The sequence below is a fragment of the Mugil cephalus genome, chromosome 6 (genome assembly GCF_022458985.1).
Source record: "Mugil cephalus isolate CIBA_MC_2020 chromosome 6, CIBA_Mcephalus_1.1, whole genome shotgun sequence".
NCBI classification, from domain to species: domain Eukaryota; kingdom Metazoa; phylum Chordata; class Actinopteri; order Mugiliformes; family Mugilidae; genus Mugil; species Mugil cephalus.
This window is the reverse complement of record NC_061775.1, coordinates 11,202,900-11,223,545: the sequence shown is the minus strand read 5'-3', so window position 1 is coordinate 11,223,545 and position 20,646 is coordinate 11,202,900. Positions and strand designations below refer to the sequence as shown.

At 43.6% G+C, this 20,646-nt stretch overlaps 1 protein-coding gene across 2 annotated transcripts in view; it reads right to left on the bottom strand.

The window, feature by feature from the left end:
• slc9a7 (solute carrier family 9 member 7) overlaps positions 1-20,353 on the bottom strand; it is a 28,188-nt gene extending 7,835 nt beyond the window's left edge. The window contains exons 1-16 of one of the 2 annotated variants that reach the window (XM_047586991.1): positions 18,212-20,353; positions 15,909-16,111; positions 15,747-15,824; positions 13,010-13,086; positions 12,783-12,895; positions 12,599-12,704; positions 11,104-11,245; positions 10,887-10,992; positions 9,937-10,025; positions 9,210-9,323; positions 8,751-8,862; positions 8,009-8,162; positions 4,093-4,155; positions 2,074-2,137; positions 1,459-1,541; positions 287-392 (exon numbers count right to left, since the gene is read on the bottom strand). In XM_047586991.1, coding sequence (XP_047442947.1) covers positions 287-392; positions 1,459-1,541; positions 2,074-2,137; positions 4,093-4,155; positions 8,009-8,162; positions 8,751-8,862; positions 9,210-9,323; positions 9,937-10,025; positions 10,887-10,992; positions 11,104-11,245; positions 12,599-12,704; positions 12,783-12,895; positions 13,010-13,086; positions 15,747-15,824; positions 15,909-16,111; positions 18,212-18,500 — 1,899 coding nt within the window. In that variant the 5' untranslated portion in view covers positions 18,501-20,353. The remainder of the gene's footprint in view (positions 1-286; positions 393-1,458; positions 1,542-2,073; positions 2,138-4,092; positions 4,156-8,008; positions 8,163-8,750; positions 8,863-9,209; positions 9,324-9,936; positions 10,026-10,886; positions 10,993-11,103; positions 11,246-12,598; positions 12,705-12,782; positions 12,896-13,009; positions 13,087-15,746; positions 15,825-15,908; positions 16,112-18,211) is intronic. The other variant, XM_047586992.1, reaches the window with a different exon arrangement.
• Positions 20,354-20,646: the final 293 nt, after the last annotated feature.

Sequence of the window (20,646 nt, the reverse complement as noted above, 5' to 3'; positions counted from 1 at the left end):
ATTGTTTCAAGCTTTTTGAAACTGCAGCAAAGAGCACCAACTGGTTTAAAAGAACAGATTTACCAGGAGGTTGTGATTCGTGGAATAATTGTTCTGCTTTTACATTAAACTGACCTCGGTTTGTGTCTCACCAAACAACCGGGTTCAAATAAAAAGTGTATCCCCAACTTTCTTAATTATTCTTAACCAACATGCAATGTTGCAGTGTCCTGTTTCTGCAGGGTAACCGCAGATTTTTCACAGCTGGGTGCGTGAAGTGTTTGTGCTTGCATGTGTGGACACTCACCTCGTACGCCTGGGGACTGGTCAGACAGCTCGCCAGCGGCCCACAATAGCTTGGGAGAGTAGAGGTGAGAGGCGGGCCGCTGTGTGTCAGAATGGGCTTGAGGTAACTGGGCAGCTATTAAGGAGAACGACAAAAGGGCTCAACAATTACTCACAGTGTGAAAGGACACTAAGGAAGGCTTTGTGCCGAAATACGGAAGTGTACTTTGCAATGTGAGCTGAATAAAGACCCAAAGGTGTGATGTGAATGTTTCGCCCTTGATTTTGAAATCTGAGATGTGCTACCGTTTGACAGAGCTCGGCACACAATAATATGTTTTTTTTTAAATGAAAATAATGCTAAAATAATGAACACAACAGCTTGTAGATTTTGTGAAAACTTACATTTTAAGCTAATTCAGTTATAAAACAGTTATAACTGCCTGTATATTCTTGGTTAAAAAAAAAAATCTAAATCATCAGTTACACAGCGAGTTCTTTTCCTCCAGAAACTCAACATGAACACATTTCAAGTGATAAATTATAACTCAATAATGCCGAGGTTGCGCGCCAACAAGATATATTTGGAGAACAAATCTGCTCAAGATTATGTGAGCAGGGGAGGGCAAATTCATTTAGCGATACTTGGCAGCGGTGCGGCACACAGATCCAGTGGCAAGCTTCTTTGTCTCTTGTTTATTAAAAATGATATTGCACCCTGCCCAACTGGTCAGGTCACCGCGGGTAGAGGAGGAGCGGTTGACTTTCTGTCAGAACATGCGTCAGACTTGTCAAAAACCACTGTCTCGGCTTTCACAGCGCGGGTAAACGGCAGAAATCCACACAGCTCGTTTCAGCCACTTACAGCATGTGTCACCAGCGGGGAAAGTGAAAAGCAGCTGTCCCGATCGAAAGCAACTACACAATCAACCACCCGGGGAGACAATTGCTCAGCAGAGATGAGAAGGAGGGAGGAAAAGAGGAGCTGCTGAACACACACGTACTTGGAGTCTTTTTTTCTGAGCAGGGTTGGCAAACATTTCATGAATTCCTGTATGTTAATCTGATCTAATATTCCAAGATCTCTCGATACTACCACAAAGAGCTGGTTCAAATGCATAACAACCCCGCGGCCTAAATTTAAATGATGCATATATTTCTTTGGGTTTGTGAAGCTGCACACAGAAAGGATACTTGTGATCAAAGGTATACCACAGTCTGAAGAGCCACGCGCTCTCCTGTTTGGTTTTACTTTGTCCTTCGGCCTGGGCGCCGTCCTGGAGAAAGACATGTGCAAAATAAAAATATCAGGATTGTCAGACATATGCTGATTAAATCTGCCTAGTCCGTTCTCAAAGCAGCTTTTATTTTGATTACTTATTATGCATTGTGCGTTTTGTTTTAGATTTAAAAACAGAAATGGCATAACTGTGAGCCCTTGAGTGCATGACCAAGGACTTACTGTGTTTGCAACAATATGATCAGCATTCAGTCGATCATATGATTGCAGTAATGCGAGCTGGAGAACAGAAAGGATCCTGGCAGAAACTGAGGGCTATCTGTTGTTGACTAGTGTAACACAATGATGGCTGGTCCCACTGCTAAAAAAGTATTCCATATCTAATCTTTAAGAAATTTAATTTGCTTATACAAATGTCCATGAACTGTACATGGGTATGTCTAAAAAATATACTGCACGCAACAACTAATGTCCTGCATTTACGACCTCGAGTGCTCAGGCTTTGCTGACTGTGGCCCACAATAACACAAAACGGCACAAGCAGCACAGTTTCATTAATTGATCCTCACCCCCTGTAAGACCTGGAAGCTGTCTCCAGAGGGCTGCATATCTTCATCTTGATCGACGTCGACCCTGCAACGCGTAAACAGGAAAGCAGGAGCGTGGGAAAGCAAACATTAACAACTCGTATCGCATGCGAATTTATTCAGAGGTAACTAGAAAGGAAGCAGTTATAAATGTGGCACGAGTTTGGACAGATGCCACCAAGCAACATTCGTCTGCCCCATATTTCTCAACTCGTAGCCTCTGCTCTTCTGCGTCTGTGATGCATTTTGACATGATTTCTGCAGGATGTTCACCCCGACACAGAAACCCTCCCGCAGTGAGCTCCGTCTCTGTGGGGCCAGAGGTTCGCCTCCCTCCCCCTCACATGAAAGTGTTGCTTAACCTTTCTGCGTCAGACAACCCTTGTGAATTAGCGCTGAACCCGGTGCAGAGCCGGAAACAGTGAGAGACCCACAACCTCACAAACAAACTAGATTTTCACCAGAGAAGAAAAACACCTGACCCCAGGGAAAAATGGTTAGCACCTGAAACGTGATTGGAACTTAACCTCTCACACACATACTCACCTTTTTCAATATAACAACATATTCAACAAACAGGCAATGTTCGAATACCTCCCCTCGGTCGAAACTGACATGGTCGGGTCAATATGGAATCAACTGGGTTAACTGGGTTAGTTGGTAGAAACAATGAGACACATGTTTCAGCTGTCTTAGGCAGGAAACATACAAGTGAATTTCCACAGTGTGAAACCATTTTTTGAAACCATATTTCCAGTCGTCTGCGTTGGTCATTTTACACAATTTCCCCCTGGTGTCTCTTACCAACGGAGGAGGATTAAAACCGAACCCGCGCAGATTTTAAAGGGGCACTTTTAATTCACATAAGCTGACTCTAATCCGTGTGGACGCGAGCCAAGGCGGGGAAGTGCAGCTTTTCACGGTTCAGTCTTAAACTACCCCTGACACTACACAGCACGGGGGTTATCTTTAGACTTTTCCATGACCGTAATACGGAGGAAATGTCCATTCTGAGTGAATGACTAACTGCATTGTCTTTCTGCTTTCCACCGCAGCCGCTTGAGAAAGAGCAGGCCACGAGTATCCGGTCACCTTGGAGGACTTTCTCTTCCCTCGAAATACAGGCACGCACAGACAGAGCGGATCTTAAGGGAGAGACGCTTGCACGGATGTCAAAATAACCTGCAAAAAAAACAAGCAAGAGTGCAGGACGTGCACCTGGAGGGGTCTGCGAGGAATTAACCTGATATCAATGCACAGCTATTGGTGGGCCCCAAAAGTGAGGAGCCCAGCAATGGTTTCCTCTGATAAGAAACAAACGGTCATAATCACTCACACACACGCGCACACACGCTTACATAAGAGAGCGCTCCACTGACTTCAATTTACACGCTAACCTTTAATCCTAATCCTGTGAAAACATCTTCTTCCCTCCTTTAATCCATCTAATATTCCTTGTAAGCAATTTTTGTTTCTGTGCTCCAGGAAAGACCTTCAACCCTGAACACAGGAAGGACCCTGTTGACACAACTCTCAGTTTGTTTCTGTCTGCTTATTGCCTTCCTCTTTTGCACATACCTTCCTGATCTGCGCACAGAGGTGTGCTGAGCTGCTTCTGGGGTGCACAGTGTGGGATTTGTTCTTTCCATTGCTGTGTGAAAAACTGGGCTGACATACAAAAAAAAAAAGAAAAAAAAAGGGCCTCAGGTTTTCACATCAGCGGAGGAAAGGTTTACTTTACGGTACCAGAAACACTTTGAAGTCAATTCTCTGCTCAGGCTTAAAACCATTCAGCTCACTTTCTGGAAAAAAACATATATTTTCACAACTCTGAGGATTTCGACAGCCCCTCGTAAATGTACGACGTTTCCCTTCACCAGAAAAAAAAAACAACAAAGCAAAACAGAAGTAAAGAATAAAAGGAAGAGTGTCCTCTGAGGCAAACACACACTTTCCCAACACCGTTTACTGTCACAGTTTGTCTACGGCCAAATACAACACCTGAAGTACTTCCACTTTCCGTGCTGACGGTGCTCTTTCTGCCAAGTTTCTCTTCTCCCAAATCTGTCACATCATGAACACATGTGTTGAAAACATTATGTTATTGGAGGGTATATTTAGCTATTCTTTTTTTTTTCATTTTTTTTTTCAAATGGGAACTTCTCTTACAGCAATACAACACAAATCTCTGAACCCATGTAATCTTATCATTAGATGTGGCTGGTAATCACATGGTATTTAAGCATTAGAGATGGAGTTCGCATGCAGTTGTTGTGTTTCAGAAGGTATTTCGCCATCGGCATTACTTAAATGGAGGATGTGATATGCAGTAAATGAGAGTTTAGTGGGAGGGCTTTACAGGAACTAATTGGCAACAGATATATATGATCCTCTGTTTTGGGGACATCCACTAATCCTCAGATTATTTTAGCATAAAAAACACTGGATGAAATTACTAGAGCTCTTGAGTCAAGTGAGCTGGATTCATTACCTACATTTCACCTCTTAGTGTTAACACTGCAAAAAAAAAAAAGAAGCAGAAAATCCTTGTATCAAAGAAATACATCTTACGTTTTTAGACAAGAGACAAGAACTTTGTGCTTATTTTAAGAATTTTTGCCAGGCAAAAGTTTAAGCCATTGGCAGATTTCTTAATACAAGATGATTGGATCGAATATAGGAATAGTTCACTTCTTTCTAGTAATGTTGTTTTAGCAGTGAAACCGAGAGTTCAGCGGTAATTGGTGATTTCCCCTCAGGCGTCATGAGCTTTCATGAGCTCCTCTTTCTTCCACAAACATTTCGGCCTCATTCAGCGTTATCCCTTCCAGTGAGCTGAACCTTCAGTGCCCTTTTAAGCCTAGATACATTTTCAACTTTTTTTTTCTCATGTCGAGTTTGGACTTCAACTTCAGCTTCTGTAAACATTTACCAGCGCTTCCATTTAAATTTCCACTGAGGTTTATTTTACTTATTGTGCTCCGTCTGAAACCTACGGAACGACTTTGGCTCCTCTCAGCGAGCTCTTTAGAAACAAGGTTTCACTTCTGTTGTAGGGCTCCCCTTGTGTTTGCAAAACAGTTGCGACTCAGCAGAGAATGGACACGGGCCTTCAGAGGGCAAACTGTGGTGTCTGGCAACAGGATGTGGTTGGGGGGGGGGGGCTTTGGGTTGGGGGGGGGCTCCTCTGTGGATCATCCCACAGATACTTGATCAGTTTGGGCTCTAGTGAATTTGGAGGCCAGGTCAACACCTTGTGTGTCCGGGTCAGGCTGCCTCCTCCTGTGTCATTGCTATGGGGTGGGGTTGTCTGGTCTAGATAGGTAGGTGGCACATGTTTAAATTACGTCCACATGACAGCCAGGTCAGAAAAAAAAACAGAACAATGAATTGTCACAAGTCGGTAAGTATACTTCTCTTGTCAGTGGTCATAATGTTATGCCTGATCAGTGTACAGCTACAGGTTGTTGTTTTGGTGCCTTCTCTGCGATAGATGGCAGGTTGGAACTGAGCCTGTGCCTTCTGTTAGTGACTTTAAAAAGATTAAAAGCAACTCTTCCTCAAAATTCAACCAAAAGCAGAACAGGTGCTGCCACATACTTTCAGTGAACCGAAACCATATTCATGTCAAAGTCAATCCGCCAGTAGCTCTCTTCTGACCCAGCGTGAGCGCAGAGGGATCTCATCATCTTCTTCTTGACGGCAGCCTCACCGAGCTGTGTGACAAGCTGCACGTCTGCCTGCTCACAGACCATCCATCACAACCTAATAACAGCAGCATTTCCTCTAACACGCAGACGATATCCAGCACCAGCCCCCTGTCACTCATAACCAGGGGAACTGGAGAGTTCTGTCTTTACGTGACGAATGACGTCCAGCCAAGTTCATATTTAGAACCGAGGACGGTAAACATGGTTCAGGTGATGCTGTAAGTGAGCGTGAAGTTGTGGTTTTTAAATGTCCATTGTCGTTTATGTGGATCTGAAAGTGTCCCCGGTAAAGAGTACAAACGCGTAAATGTACGGTCATGGCTTCAGAGGATGATGGCGAGATCACAAGGAGGCACGGCTGACATCCGCCCGCCATGCACCACATGTCCCGGTTACCGTAGCAACGGGTTGACGGGGAGATTTTAGCAGCGCTCTAAACCTCCAGCCAAACACAATGGTCCCTGCTCGGTCTGAGGAGACATTACTCATATTAAACAGAGCCTGTTCTCTCAGGATGCTGCTGCTGTTGTCACACACACGCGCGCACGCACATAATCCGTTTTATCACGACGACGACAACAACGACAATCTCCTGGTGAATCACGGTCAGACAACAGATGCATCGAGGCTAGGCTTCACACTGACAGACGGCAACAAAGTCAAATGGCTACAGCAGAGCAGCAGCAGCAGCACCAGCACTGGCAGCATCTCAAGTTGGAACAGCTTATGTGGTGATTAGCTTCAGTAACACTTCTCACAAACACAAGGCTTTAGTGTAACAAAGAGGAGGCTAGGGTGCTTCCTGAGTGGGGGAAATAGCAGGGAGCTCCTTCAGGGTAACAACTAAAGTCCCAGTGGCGCAGGATGGGAGGACTGGGAGGTGGACTGAAAGCTGCAGTGGAGAACTCTGGCCCCACCTCCTGGACAATCACACCAGGCATCGCAATGAATAATTTAATCATGCCAGCTGGAGAGGAGTTAGTGTATGTGTTGTTGATGTTAGTAGATATGATTCTTTCAAACTGGTGTCACAAAAAGAGCAACTTACGGTAAAGTTGGGAAAGAAGGGTTCCAAATATAACTGCAGCTGGAAAAGGCTACTGCTCATTTTAGATCCTCTTATTTTGCCCTCAGGATGCATCAGTGAATGCCCCAGAATCTCTATGAATCTATGATAAGTCTCTCTGGTTTATACGAGAGCTTGTCTATCCCCAATTTTATTATATCCATTTATAATTCACAATTAATTAATGTAGATTTAAGTAAATTTAGTTCATTCACTCAAAAGTGACAGTGTTGACAAGTCCCATTATGCTGATGCTAAGCTATGCTAACTTTAGAATGATTTTTTTTTTTTCACCACTGGACTTAGATAATGTCTCATTTAAAGATGTGGAAATTAATTATCAAGATGTGTGTAATGAAATTGTTTGTATTTTTTTTAAAAACCTCTGTTTTCTAGAGGCATTTCTATGGCGTAACAGTTCAATTTAACAGTTTAATTATGGTTGGAACTATATTAGGGTCAAATACACTGATCAGGCACAACATTATGACCACTGACAGGAGAAATAAACCATCTTGTGACAATATAATGTTCTGCTGGGAAACTTTACTACATCAACCATGTACCAACCGTTTAGGAACAACTAAAAAAATATGAAAACCTCCAAATTCACTAGATCCCAAACTAATCAAGTATCTGTGGGATGCGCTGGAATAAGACTGATTGACAGAGGCCCCTCCACTCAACCCACAGGACCCAAAGGCCCCCACTAACAACAATCTGTTGCCAGACACCACAGGAAACCCCCAGAAGGCCTGTGTCCATTCTCTGATGAGCCATTTTATTTAGATTACAGCAAACATAGAAAACCAATCATGGTCCTCTAATATTTGAGCTGTTCAATAATCAGTTATCACTTTTTTTTTCACACTTGAGATATTAACTCTATTGTTAACTCTCTTGCTATCTGTATTTAACCCATCCTTTAGTTCATACTGTGGTGTGTAGACTCAGAGCAGTGGTCTCCCATGCGTGCGGCTTTGTGGCTAAGTGACTGGTTAAAGCACATCAGCCATGGAAACAGGGTGATGTAAACCAGTGGTCCCTCAGCTGCTGCTTTAACCACCTGTTGTGAGGACCTCTTCATCCAAAGATGCAGAGTGGATGCTGTAAAGTAAAAGGTAGAATATGATTGTGTCACCTGATGTGTAGCCAGGACAGCATGGCTGTGGTTCCCCCACCGAACACCCAGACAGTGAAGAAGACAATGAGCAGCGTGGTGGTGAACATCATCTGCCGGGCGTATGTAGCCGTGTCCCGGATGGCCAAGGCGAACGCCATCGCCCCGCGCAGACCTGCACTCACAAAGATTCACCAGTCACACAGAGTCATTCATGATTCATCTTCTATAACTGCTGGTCTCCTCTAGAGAGGAGGGCGGGGGCGCTGGAGCCTATCCCAGCTGTCAGTGGTCCACTCTGGACACGTCTCCAGATTATCTCAGGGCTAACACTGAGAGACAGACAACCACACGCACACCTACGACCAATTTAGAATTATAGGTCGACCGATATGGATTTTTTAGGGTCGACACCGATCAGAATTTGCCGATGGCCGATACGTGCTGACGATTTTTCTGAGTTGATATTTGGAGCCCATACTGTTTTTTCTCCCTCCATCAAAATGATAAAAATGACACAATAAAAACAAATGTTACACATCTCAGTTTAATCAAAAACATAAACATTTATTGAAGTCAAAGAATATTTAATGCTCTTATGAGAGAGAAAAAAACGCCAGCTAGCAGACTTCTACAACAACAACAGTAAAAGTTACGACTGTTGCTAATGATAAACTCTGTTGCTAATAACGCTAATTGCTTATCTCTGTTTAGTAAGAGTTTCTTACAGAGTTACAATAAATAAATAAACGTTCCTTCATACCTGCAAACATCATCATGTGCTGGAAGTTTCCCTTTATCTTGTGTCTTCGACCGAGGTTGAGAAGAAAGGAGAGCGGGTAAATGTTGAGAGCTCGTCCAATGAATATGGCAGTCTGACAGGAGGCAGGTCAAGAAGTTCACTGAACAATTTAAAGCTTATAGAGAGACTTAAGAGAGCAGGGTGACCTGACACAAGTTACAGACGAAAGCTGTGAAATCTTTCCTACAAAGGTCTTCATACAGATGAGCAACATAAGATTTTTTTAATTTTCTACAGGGGATTTGAAGTTTGGACTAAATGAGAATGAGTGCACCTGTGACTCTTAGTGGCCCCTCTACAGCAGTGTCAAGTCATCACCCACGGCCTACTTGTGTAGCTGTGGGAAAATGTAACTCTGTGAGATAGATAGTCCAGGCTGAGCACAGATACATTCACGTTGTCTGTGCAGTGAAAGGATACAAAGGCTCCAATGATGAAGATGGGGCTGAAAATGTGATTCTGGAAGGTGAACAGAGCCAAGCCCATGTAGGAAAAGATGAAATTCTCAGCCAGGAAGTGAAGGACCTCAAAGAGCTGCAAGGAGAACATCACATTCATCATGATTTCAATTTCAAAACATGTAAAGACAGAATAGAAATGCGGCATGTAGGAACGCTTTGGGAGCTGCTGTGTCTATTCTCTCCCAGGCTGCCAGAGTGACAGGCCGCCATGATGATTACAGAGACTGATCGGAGAGGGAGGCACAGTACAAGGGCAAACAAACATCAAGGAGACATATAAAAAAAAAAATGCGAACCAGAGGATTGGGAAGAAGAATTGTCACCATTCCTATTTTGATCTAAACGCAGCGCGTTAACCTTGCTGCAGTGTATGTGTGCGCGCGTGCGTGTAGCTATCTTTGAAAGTCAGTAACAAGAGCCTTCCAGTGCACCCACCCAAAATGTGTCACGCTGCACGTTGTCCACATGCTAATCTGTACCCTGTCCTCAAGACCGAACCCCCTCTGGGAAACTAAACAGTCATGTCAGGAGGGATGTCCTCAAACAGCCCCGATTAAGGTCACAGCAGGCTGATCGAGGCGCCATCTGGCACAGGCACCCTGTTCACGCTATGGAGGGGGTTCAAAGCGGTCCAAAATAAAACGGGGGCTACAGTACGTGACGCGCAGGAAGTGATCAGACGCTACCTGCTTGGTGCGTTTCGTGGACTCTTCGGAGAGGTTGTTGTACGTGTAGTGGGCCTGTGTGATGCCGCAAAACAGCACAGCCACGACGCCTGTGGGAGAACACACACACACACACACAGTTTAATACAACTGACTCTGAGCCACAGACAGCAGTGGACATTATGAATTTAATTTGCAATGGCACAGCTCACCCGCTCCGGTGATTATTCACAAACATCTGAAGCTAAGCAATGACAGTTCGTCTTATCGCTCGGCTACAAGGTAATATGTCATCTGTTAATTTCATGGGCTGCACATCTGCTGTGTAATCTGTGTGTAAGTCCCTGTCACATTTCATTTGCATAACAGACAGATTTAGTTCTCCGAGGAGGGTTTACCAGCACTTTGTTTAAACTGCACATAATTACGGGTTTCGAGGACAATCGGCCAGTGATCTTGGAATTACAAGGCTCAGTCAGACGGCGAAGTGTGAGTGATCATTAAATTATCTGGATGAACGTGTGGAATAATTAAAGGTTTCTTTTGAAAAGAAAAAAAATAGAGAAGTTTTCTTTTTAAAAGGGAACGCCACCATTTTATGAGTACTGTGGGATATTTAGGATATTTTTGGAGCTTGGCTGTTCCTTTTTAATCCCTCATGCTCATGATAATCCGTCCAACTTTGCATAATGAAATGCTAAAGCAACAGCACCATTTCAACAATTTGTCAAACAAAAACAGGTTCAGGTGGGAAAATATCTTGCAAATAAAAAAAAAAAATGAGAAAATTTAGGTTTAGCTTTTTAGATGAGAAGCAATTTTCTCCTTTTTGCATCTTTCAGCACTTGTTGCTCCTTGAGCTGGCACTCACAAGCCCAACTTTTATTTTGGCACATTACAAAGATTTACATCACGTTTTGTTTTAACTACCCGACCACAAATTTCTAGAGCCTCGCTCCCACGCGGCTCACCTGTGAACCCGCAGGCCTCGGCCAGCAGGAAAGTGCTCCAGGACATGAGGAAGAAGAGGGCCGTCTCCAGCAGCGGGAAGCAGTGCAGCTTGGTGAACTTGGTGACGTGGAAGTCCGGTTAAAGAACCACACCGCTTCAGATCCAAATTAATCACAACTATTGCACAGCTATCGCTCCAAGACTGTAATTTTTAAAGAATGCATCAGAGAAGGATATGAGCGCCGTGACGACTCCGGTGGCTGCACCCATCACAAAGGAGCCGCTGAAAATGCCCAGGAAAACACCCACTGACTTGAAGAAGGCAGAGGCATCGAACATGTGAGTGTTTGCGCCACTGGGCTGGTAGGCAACAATAGACCTGAAGCAGAAAAAAAAACACACAATAAATCATAAATTCTTGTTACTTCATGTGTTCTAAGGATATCAGAGGGTATCTGACTTTGTAAAAAATAAATAAATCATGGAACCACTGAGTTAGATCCTTTGATGATAATTCTGGGAGCTGCAGACCTTCAAAATAATATGAAACAGTGCTGAACACAATTTTGGATTTGGTAAGTTTGGTCTTAATCACACTAAAACTATAAATAATGCGATGGAAAGAAGGCAAGAAGAAAAATTTTACAAGATCTGGCAGCCCTTTGGCATTAGGTCTGTCCATACAGGGCTGGAGCTTTCTGTGTTAAGTCACTGTCAGCCTCTACACAGTAACCAGGCATCCGTCTCACATTTATTTATTCCTCCTTTGTAGCTCTTCGGTTTACTTTGGTGGTGCTTTGTAAATAAAACTGGATTGGTTTGGATAAGTTATTTCTCATTGAACGTGATTTATACTTTGAGTTAATAAGGCTCATAACACATAAGGAAGGCAAGTCCCTCGTCAACATCTACTAGACCTTCTAAACAAAGGTAACACGATTGTTAAATGAATTTCATAGAATGATAATGAGTCGAGTTGAATTAAAAAAGAAATTTACGACTCATTTAACATTTCTGGAAAACCATAATGTCTCCGGGTATGTGGCTCGTGGATTTGTTTAAAATAGAATAAAATGATTTGGCTGCAATATATGTGTGGTGGGAGGTCTTTCCAGCAGAGGGAGGCAGAGTGCCGTCCGTCCGTCTGTCTGTCTGTCAGGAGGAGGAAGAGAGGCCGCCATGCAAAGAGAATCTCCTGCTTCTCGCACTTCAGTGTGGAATTTCAACAGAGGCTCAAAGACCACACAGGTAGAAGCCTTTATGTGTACAGCAGGGGGGAATTTGTTTTGACACGTGGGTCTGACAACGACAGAGAAGCAAGTTTTATTCGGGCCCTGCACTAAAAACGTGATAGTGTGTGATTACATTACATTACATTACGTGTTAAAATATAAAAGTGTAACCAGAAAATGCATCTGAAAACACATGAACAGTCTTTGTGGTTTAATCTGATGATTATATTCATGTTTACTGATTTATAAATTAGTGACATGTGCCCATTATCATTATTCAGAGTCCAAATTTGAATAATTCATTTACATACAGAATCCACAAAGTGTTAAATTATTCCTGCTTTACTCCAGCTATTACTTATACTAATGGTTTGCTGATTCAACAAAGCATTACGCTGTAAGTACTTCATGTACTGATTAGTGACTAAAGTTGTGGAGTACATATGGTGATCTACTTGAGTTATATCCCCCCGACTGGATAAGGCAGAGATCTGACTTACGAGGATAACACAATGGACACCGCGTCGTTCATAACGCTTTCTCCAAACAGCAGCGCGTAGAGATCCCCATCGGCGTGGAGCTCGTTGAAGATGGCCAGCACGGTCACTGCACACAGAGGAAAAACGGTGTTGTGTCGTATGCACGCGGCCTCAAACCGAGCAGCTCGGCGTGTGCGTTTCATACCTGGGTCTGTGGCGGAGATGATGGCACCAAAGAAAAGGCAATCCGTGTAGTAGAACTTGTCGGTCAGCTGGCCAACCGCCTGCATCAGTTTGACCACACCGTACATCAGATTGCTGCAGACAGGCAAAGGGTTCGGGTCAGAGAGGCGACAAACCGAAGCTCACCGCTGAGAGAGGCGACCATAACGTTTAGATTTGGTATTTAACAAGCAGAAAAAGCGCTCTCACCCGATAACAAAACATGAGATGGCAGTGCCGAGAAATGCATAGGTTATGATGGAGCCCAGGTTCCTGAAGAAGTGTCTCTGGAAGAAGAAAAGAAGATGTTTTATGAGAAGATTTAACAAAGTGTCTCAGAAAGAAATAACCAGAGTCTGAAGCCTACTGCTCGTTAATGGGCACGAGCAGACAAAAAAAAAGACCCCCTGTCAAATAGGACTGTTTGGACTGAATGTAAAAGAAAAAAAGCACCAAAAACACAAAAGCCTCCAGAATCACTTCTAAACAGCACGCCCCCCCAACTCTCTGTGTTCAGTCCAAGAAACAAAAACTGTTGATTCGGATCTCTAAAGGAAACGTGCCCTTTTCCTCAGTGACTGTCACACAGAAAAAAGGACAATACTTTTGTTCAGGATGTACATGACAAATCGTCAGTCGCATTCAGCGACATGAATTACAGCTAATAAGCACATCGCTTCCAATCCTGCCAGATAATCTAAAACAGATGATTAACTGAAGCACACAAACATTAGAGCCATTCACTGCGAACGTCTCCGTTTTGTCTCTAAAGCTATCGAGCCTGAAAAGAGCTCTCGCTGCAACAGATGCTTTTGAAAAAAACACCTAAGAAGCTGGCGTGACCTCCTGCTTCCTATTTCCTAAGGCCTGTTGTTCGACTCAGCAAATTCCACGGTGAGCCGCAATTTCACAATAAAAACCTGGAAACGTTTCTTTTGCAGCAGCTATGAACTGTAGCTGAGAGATTTGTTTTAAAACAACCAACTGGAGGCATCAAACATTTCTAAAATAAGAACTGTGGGTTGGCAGATACTGGCGCCTTTATTTGTTCATAGTGCACATATGCATAAAGATTGTATCTATGTATTTAAAGAAATTTAAAAAAAATGTGAGGGAAAATTAAAAAAAACAATATATATATATATATATATATAAATTTCTAATCAACCAAAGATTTATGTTTTAATGTTTCCTGGACTATGTTTTTTGTTCTTCATAAAGGCGGTGCACTATGGTAACAACCACATTCATTTAGATCCTGGTGATGTACGAAGTCACAGGTATTTAAGTCATCACCGTAGCTATGTCCTTCCTTTGCAGTCCATACAACAAAAAACAACTTTAGCACTTGGTTCTGCCTCCCTGTAACAGACCCCATATCATCACAGTGGAGTTATATTTTATATTTTACACATTCAAATCTGCAAAATATGAGAAACTGCAGGACAAAGTGAGTTCAACAAAACTCTACACACACACACACGCGTCTCTGGTGTCTGACAGAATCGGGCCCCGTTTGTTATTCATCCCTACAAAAGAGCAACTAAAGGACTGTGAACTGTGACTTTTGGGATGTTTATGGATTTATGGAAAACGCTTCATGTTCAGACTTTGTAGTGTGTGCGCAGAGAAGTTTTTTTTTTCATGAAAGAGGGGCTTTGAGGCTTTGAGGTTTCTTTGTGAGATTTGTTTGGGCAGCTTAAGAGCATGAGACTGGAAGCGTGTAACTCACCAGGTGAAAGTTACCAACCCAGCAAGATTAGCGAGACTAACAGGTGGTTTAGACTTTTGCATCAATTTGGCGCTGTAGCTATGGCAACACCGTAGAGCATGCACAGAGCATGCACCGTAGCTGACGTTAACCTCCCCCTGAAGTGTAACTACGTGGCGTTTGGTAGTCGCGAAAAGGTTAACTGGGGAGGTTTAAAGGTACAAACATTTCTATGACTTGTCTGCAGCGAAATTTCGGGCGAAAGTTTCTGTTGCCATTGGGGAACGTTTAGTGCACCAGTGCAGGCTATGTGCGCAGGTAACGCAGTACTCTAAAAGAACCAACATGTGCATGGAGTCTATTTGAGTTAAACATTGACTTTAGAATGCTAACGTATGCTAAATTGGACAAAATGTGCTGAGGCTGATTGGAGCGTCACCAACTTTTCCTAGTGGGTGGTCGCACTGAAGGAAAGCTGATATCATTCATGATGTGGGAAACCCAGACGAGAACTTTTACCTGCTAGTAGCAGTTCATCGCATGGTGTCTGTGGGCGTACGATATTTAATGCCTATCCATTGGAGGTTTGCGGTGATATTTCAGCACAGACCAAAACAACTGAACCAGCAAACGCTGCCACCTTTAGAGCTACGGTGCTGCCATGGCTGTAAACTGAATTACAATTCGACCACTCCCCCATGAATTACCGTCAGATCCTTCCAACATGAGCAAAGAATGCAGCTATTTCCCATCATATCTCTGACTTCTCCCCGATACTATTTATCACCGTATGATTGCATCAGGCGGAGTTAAATCCTCCACACTGAGAGCACAGATCAGATATCCACACATCTTAAACACATTTTATCCTCCATTATTTCAAGAGTCATTAAAGCACCAATGCAACTGTATTCATGAGCAGAAAGGGCCTGCTACACTTGTCATCTACTGTAAATACGAATGACTAGTAATGAAAATGCAGAACCGTCCCATGAAAAAAAAACAAAAAAAAAAACACTCAGCCGTTTCTCTGCTCCAGCTGAAATGCCAGAGAGGAAACGAAAGACATCTGCTCTAGACTTCCCCTCAAAAGGGCCACTTGTATTCAGAAAAACCTTGAACGCTCTCAGAGTCTGGCCAGTGAGAGCGTGTCTTAGCTGACCATCTGTCCAATGAAACAGCAGTTTGTGGCAGCAGATAAGTCCACCTGGCCCCAAATCATCTGTATCATCTCACCTTCTTTAGACTGTACCCGGCATGGAAAATAATCGGAGGGAGCAGTATGTTGAAGAATACCTCAGGATCAAATGTCACCTGGAAAAGATGATAAAATTAGAGTTAATGGGGTGAAGCCGGCAGAAATGCCGAACTAAAGTTTCCTCGTCTTTTTTCTTTTACCTTTCGCAGCATGTCGTTCTGCTCCACATTGTGAATCTCTCTGGAGTTGATCTCCCCTTTGAGGGTGTACTCAAAGAACTTGCCGCTGACATTAAGCAGCAGGGTGCTGGCAGGTCCTTCCTTCAGCGAGCAGCTCGGGGGGGTCTTGTTGTGGTAGCTGGTGGCAGGAATGCCGTAACGCAGAATCACTCCTACCAGCAAACCTGGGACGGTGACAGTGACATTTTAAGAAGTCTGACATTTTTTTAAATTATATTAACCTTTTCAGCTGATGAGCTAACGAGAATCTACAATTATCCGAGTTGCACTAGTGCTCCGCGCTATGGGAATTCGCAGGTGCCCCCGCTTCACGAGCCCACAAGACGAGGCAGTGGCACACAGAGAGCAGCAGAGCAAAGAAAGAAAAATGGGGAGATGATAAGCAGAATCTTATGCAGGGAGCTACAGCTGGGGATAAAGGAACGAGGCAGGCAGTTAGAAGACATAAATCGTATGATCATACTGCAGAGATCTGCAGGAGACACAGCAAACCACAGCTGCCAGCACAACGCTCACTGATTCCTCCTGCTAAAGGGTTAACCAAGAAAATCACACTTTGGCTATGGCCTAGCCACACATACACAGTTTTTTGGGGGGTTTTTTGTTTTTTTTTCAGAGACTGTACTGAAGCTGCCGTTTGCACAATATGCTCACGTTACAGAGTTCAGAATCTTAGGTTCTTTCCGTGGGTTTCAACTAGGAAGTAGACTAAAGGGAAGATGGGCATTTGATAACACGACAAATAAAATCTTTTCTGTAGAAGCTGCTGCTGCTGCTGTTCAAACATCTAATCGCCTGTGACAAGGTCTCCACTTGGCAGCACTTTCCTACCGCTGAGAGTCCAGCGAATATAAACTGGTGTTGTGTGGCGTCCCTTTAAACTTCACAACATCAAACTAAATCCACCAAATACATTTCTGAGAGTGGATTCCCAATGACAAACTCAGATGCAGGAGAATCGTGCATATGCCACGTGTGTATGTCAGTTTTACATCTGCAAAACATGTTTCCAGCAAGCCTCAGCTCTAACGTTTCTGTCAGTTTCCTGTTTTCGGCCTTCTCCTCCATGCACCAACTCTCTTCTGGTTCATGTTTGCGAAGGGACGACCCCACATGGGCAGCTTCGCTGGAAAAGCCCCAAAGACGAGTGTGCTTTTTGAGCATCCAATAACAACAAATCAAAGTCTGCCTTTTTCATGCGGACGTCTCTGGTTAATGAGTGACGTTTGCGGTGCAGACCGGCTAGGATCGTTCTGATAAGCCACGAAGAAAACAGCAGTACACATGCAGTGTATTCAGCTGTTTGTGCTGTTCCTGAGGCATTAATGGCCCTAAATGGTTTTGAACCCGGTTATGCTTGAGGCAAGAATTTGATTTGACTGATCATGTCGTTTGATCAAGTATGGATCTGCCATTTCATAATTAATACTTCTATACAGTATTTACTGAGACTATATGATATGTGTTGTATTGGTATAGTCAGTGAATAGCCCTGCTTCTGGCAGTCCCCGTAGAAATACACATAATGAACTCAGTGATGACGAAGGCTGATGAACGCTTGGATGAATGGATTTCCTCATTCTGAGGCCTTTAACAACCAGTTTTATAGTTGATTATTATGCTGGGGAGATTCAACTCTGTAGTATCCTGAGTGGCAAGTTAATCTAGAAGGCTGGTACATACAAACAAACAAATACAAATTGTTTCTTTTTCACGTTGCTTACACGTTCCAGGTGCCCTCTAAGCTTGGGAGATGCTACAGCAAATGTCTAAGGGAACATATGGCGACCGTGCAAAGCATTTCAATATTCAATAACAGCTGTATAAGGTATAATTGCGCTTTAAAATAGTCGTAAGAGATAGAAAAACATAATATGCGTTAAGGTCACTGTAATCCAATTCGTGATAGCACAGATAACGTTGACGTGCTTCTTCTGGATGCTTGTGAGTCAGTCAGGGATAAAGCTGCACATGCAGCAGCCTAGTGGAGAGCAGACGAGAGCACCTTCTAGAAATTAGCACCGGCCCAGTCAATTAGGAGCAACGTGAGCTGGTAGAAATGCGGAGGCAGTTGTTCAGACTCAAATCACCTCTCCCGGTTCATCAGCCCATCGCCTCCGTGCAGTCGCTTTACAATGATAAGGGGAGACTGAATCATGACAAGCCTGCGGGAAGGTGGTGGTGGTGGTGGTGGTGCTTACGAAGGAGGGAGCCTGTGTCTCTGTCTGAGCGCTGTGCAGCAACATATAATCTATAAGACTCACCGTAAATCATTGCCAGCCCGGTTTCGTGAAGGAAACGAACCCGCCTGTGCTTGAAGAGCCATATGGTGAGGATCGTTAAGGTCAGCAGCAAGATGAATGTCAGCAAATTAACACTGTCCTGTCGGTGACTTTCCTCAGCCTCCTTCTCGGTGGCAAGTTCTTCCATGCCGTCGTCCTCCGCCTTTAGCCCCGACACCGAGCTCAGTAGTATCCAGACGGGCATCATCGCGTCCAGCGCGGCGCAGGCGGCGCGGGCTCCGCTCCGCTTCGACCGAGGGAGAGCGACCATGGTGCAGGATGCTGCCTCTTATGCCATGTCACTGCTAGGGGGCTACACACTGCTCAGCCGAGTGGAGAAACAATCCCAGTGCTCGCAAACCGTGGACCAGCGAGTTCAACCTTTTAAAGGTACACGGCGTTGGAGAAAAAAAAAAAAAAAAAAGGCGAAGAAGTCGCTCCGGGTTGAAACTGCGCTGCCCTCGTAGGAGAGGAGACCACACTGATTTCAAGCTACTGAGTCACTGTCCTGGGATTCTGATGATTGTGCACTTTTTAGCTCAGTATTCTTCAAAACAGGAAACTCGGGCCTTGTGTGAACTTTAAAACGGCACAAGGTAGAAGCAGATATTCTGTTTGGATAGTGGCGTATTGGTACTGGGTGTAAGAGCTGTCGGGGGTCCACAGCTGGAGGGTGTGCTGGCCTATGTAGGTTACTTGCAAATAAAGCTGCGCCGATCAATATTTCATAATACAAAAAAAAAAAAAAAAAACACATCGTGCTTATTGAGCCTTTGTACTGTTAGACTCGTATAAAAATATGACCTTAATGCACAATCCATTAACTGGTTTTAAGCCATGTTTATTGTCACTCACACATCTGTTCGTATAAAAGCGCACAGTGGTATGAAATCCTATTTCTCCTCGTCCTATTCCGCTGACAAGACACGTACAATAAATACTTATACTGCCACTACCACTGAAACTGCTACTACACGAGAACAGAGACATTTGCCTCGGGTGTGAGTATAGGCTAAATCAGCAAACACAGAAGTAAATATTAGATGTAAATGTGCGAAGAAACTTGAAAAACGACTGCAAATTATCGCTAATGTTGGTTCTTTCTATGTGTCAGACAGAAGCTGACAACATATTAACCACAGCCACTTAATATAGATTTAACCCCTTAAATTGTCGCACTGCCCCCAAGTGGCTAAAATGTTTTCAGTTAATGCGGGTTCCTTACATGATTTATTGTATGTGCAAGTTGCAAATCCTTGGATAAACTAGTACTTAATAAGTAACAGACAGATACTCGGTTACTGCTTACACGACAAAGTATTAAGTGTTGTAGCCTATTTGTCAATGTAGTGATAATGGGGTGGGGGTGTTCCAAAGCCCCAGGCCTCCCAACAGGTTAATCCAGCTATGTCTTGTTCCATCATATGCAACAGCTGAAGTGTTAGTGCTGGTATATTTCACTGGTTTTTCCCCAAGATGTATACTGCATGTTCCCAGGGAAGTCCACTGTAGTATTTGTTGCTCCCATCACTAAGAAGAGGGTGAATCTCCTGTAATCACTTCAAAACATTGGCAATAGTTCTTTGAAAATACGCTTCACTTTGAATGCCACTCAAGACAGTGCATCACATGTTGTTGTATGGTAGGTGTGTGACTGTCACACACAGATGGGGGCAGGGAGTGCTTGATAAAATCTCCATGAGACTTTAAACAACCTGACTCTGACAGTGATGCCATTTGTGTACTAATTTGCCTTGACTATTTGTCAATTAACTGTAACAGTCTGGTTGCTGTTATAAAAGAGCCTTTGTGGTGCATGCAGCGCAAATTAAAGGTGGATGTACGGAAGGACTAGGCATCATGAGGCGGGATTATCTATTATTAGAGTATAGCCGGGTGGCTTAAGTTGCAAGCTAATCTGACGTGTGTTTGAATGGTTACATGTTGTTTGTGTGTTGTTGTGCACCATTGTGCCGTTTTTAACTATGACCCCAGACTTCCTGTAAGTACTCCAAATACTGACTACCTTTTTATGTCAAGCAGACCACAAATCAGAAGAGCACACAATCTTTTAGGGTTTATGTCGAAACGGTTTCCACACGATGAGTGTCAGTCAGTTTTAAGTTCCTAAGTTTATATAAGGTGATATTTTAAGTTAGGGGAACATGGGAGGGGTGTGTCTGACATATCAATAACGGTGCGTTCACGTTTGTCTGTGAAGTCTGTGAAAATAACCGCTTTCCGATTTTAACAAACTCCAACAATAACTTGCCTCAAACCAAGTGTTGAAGCAATCCCAATTTCAGATTTCTTTACTTTATGATGAACTACGTGTAACTGCAGTTTTGGTGCATAACAATTACACTCGATCAATACATTTCATCATCTGTGATACACCGCCGTATTTAACAATTTTA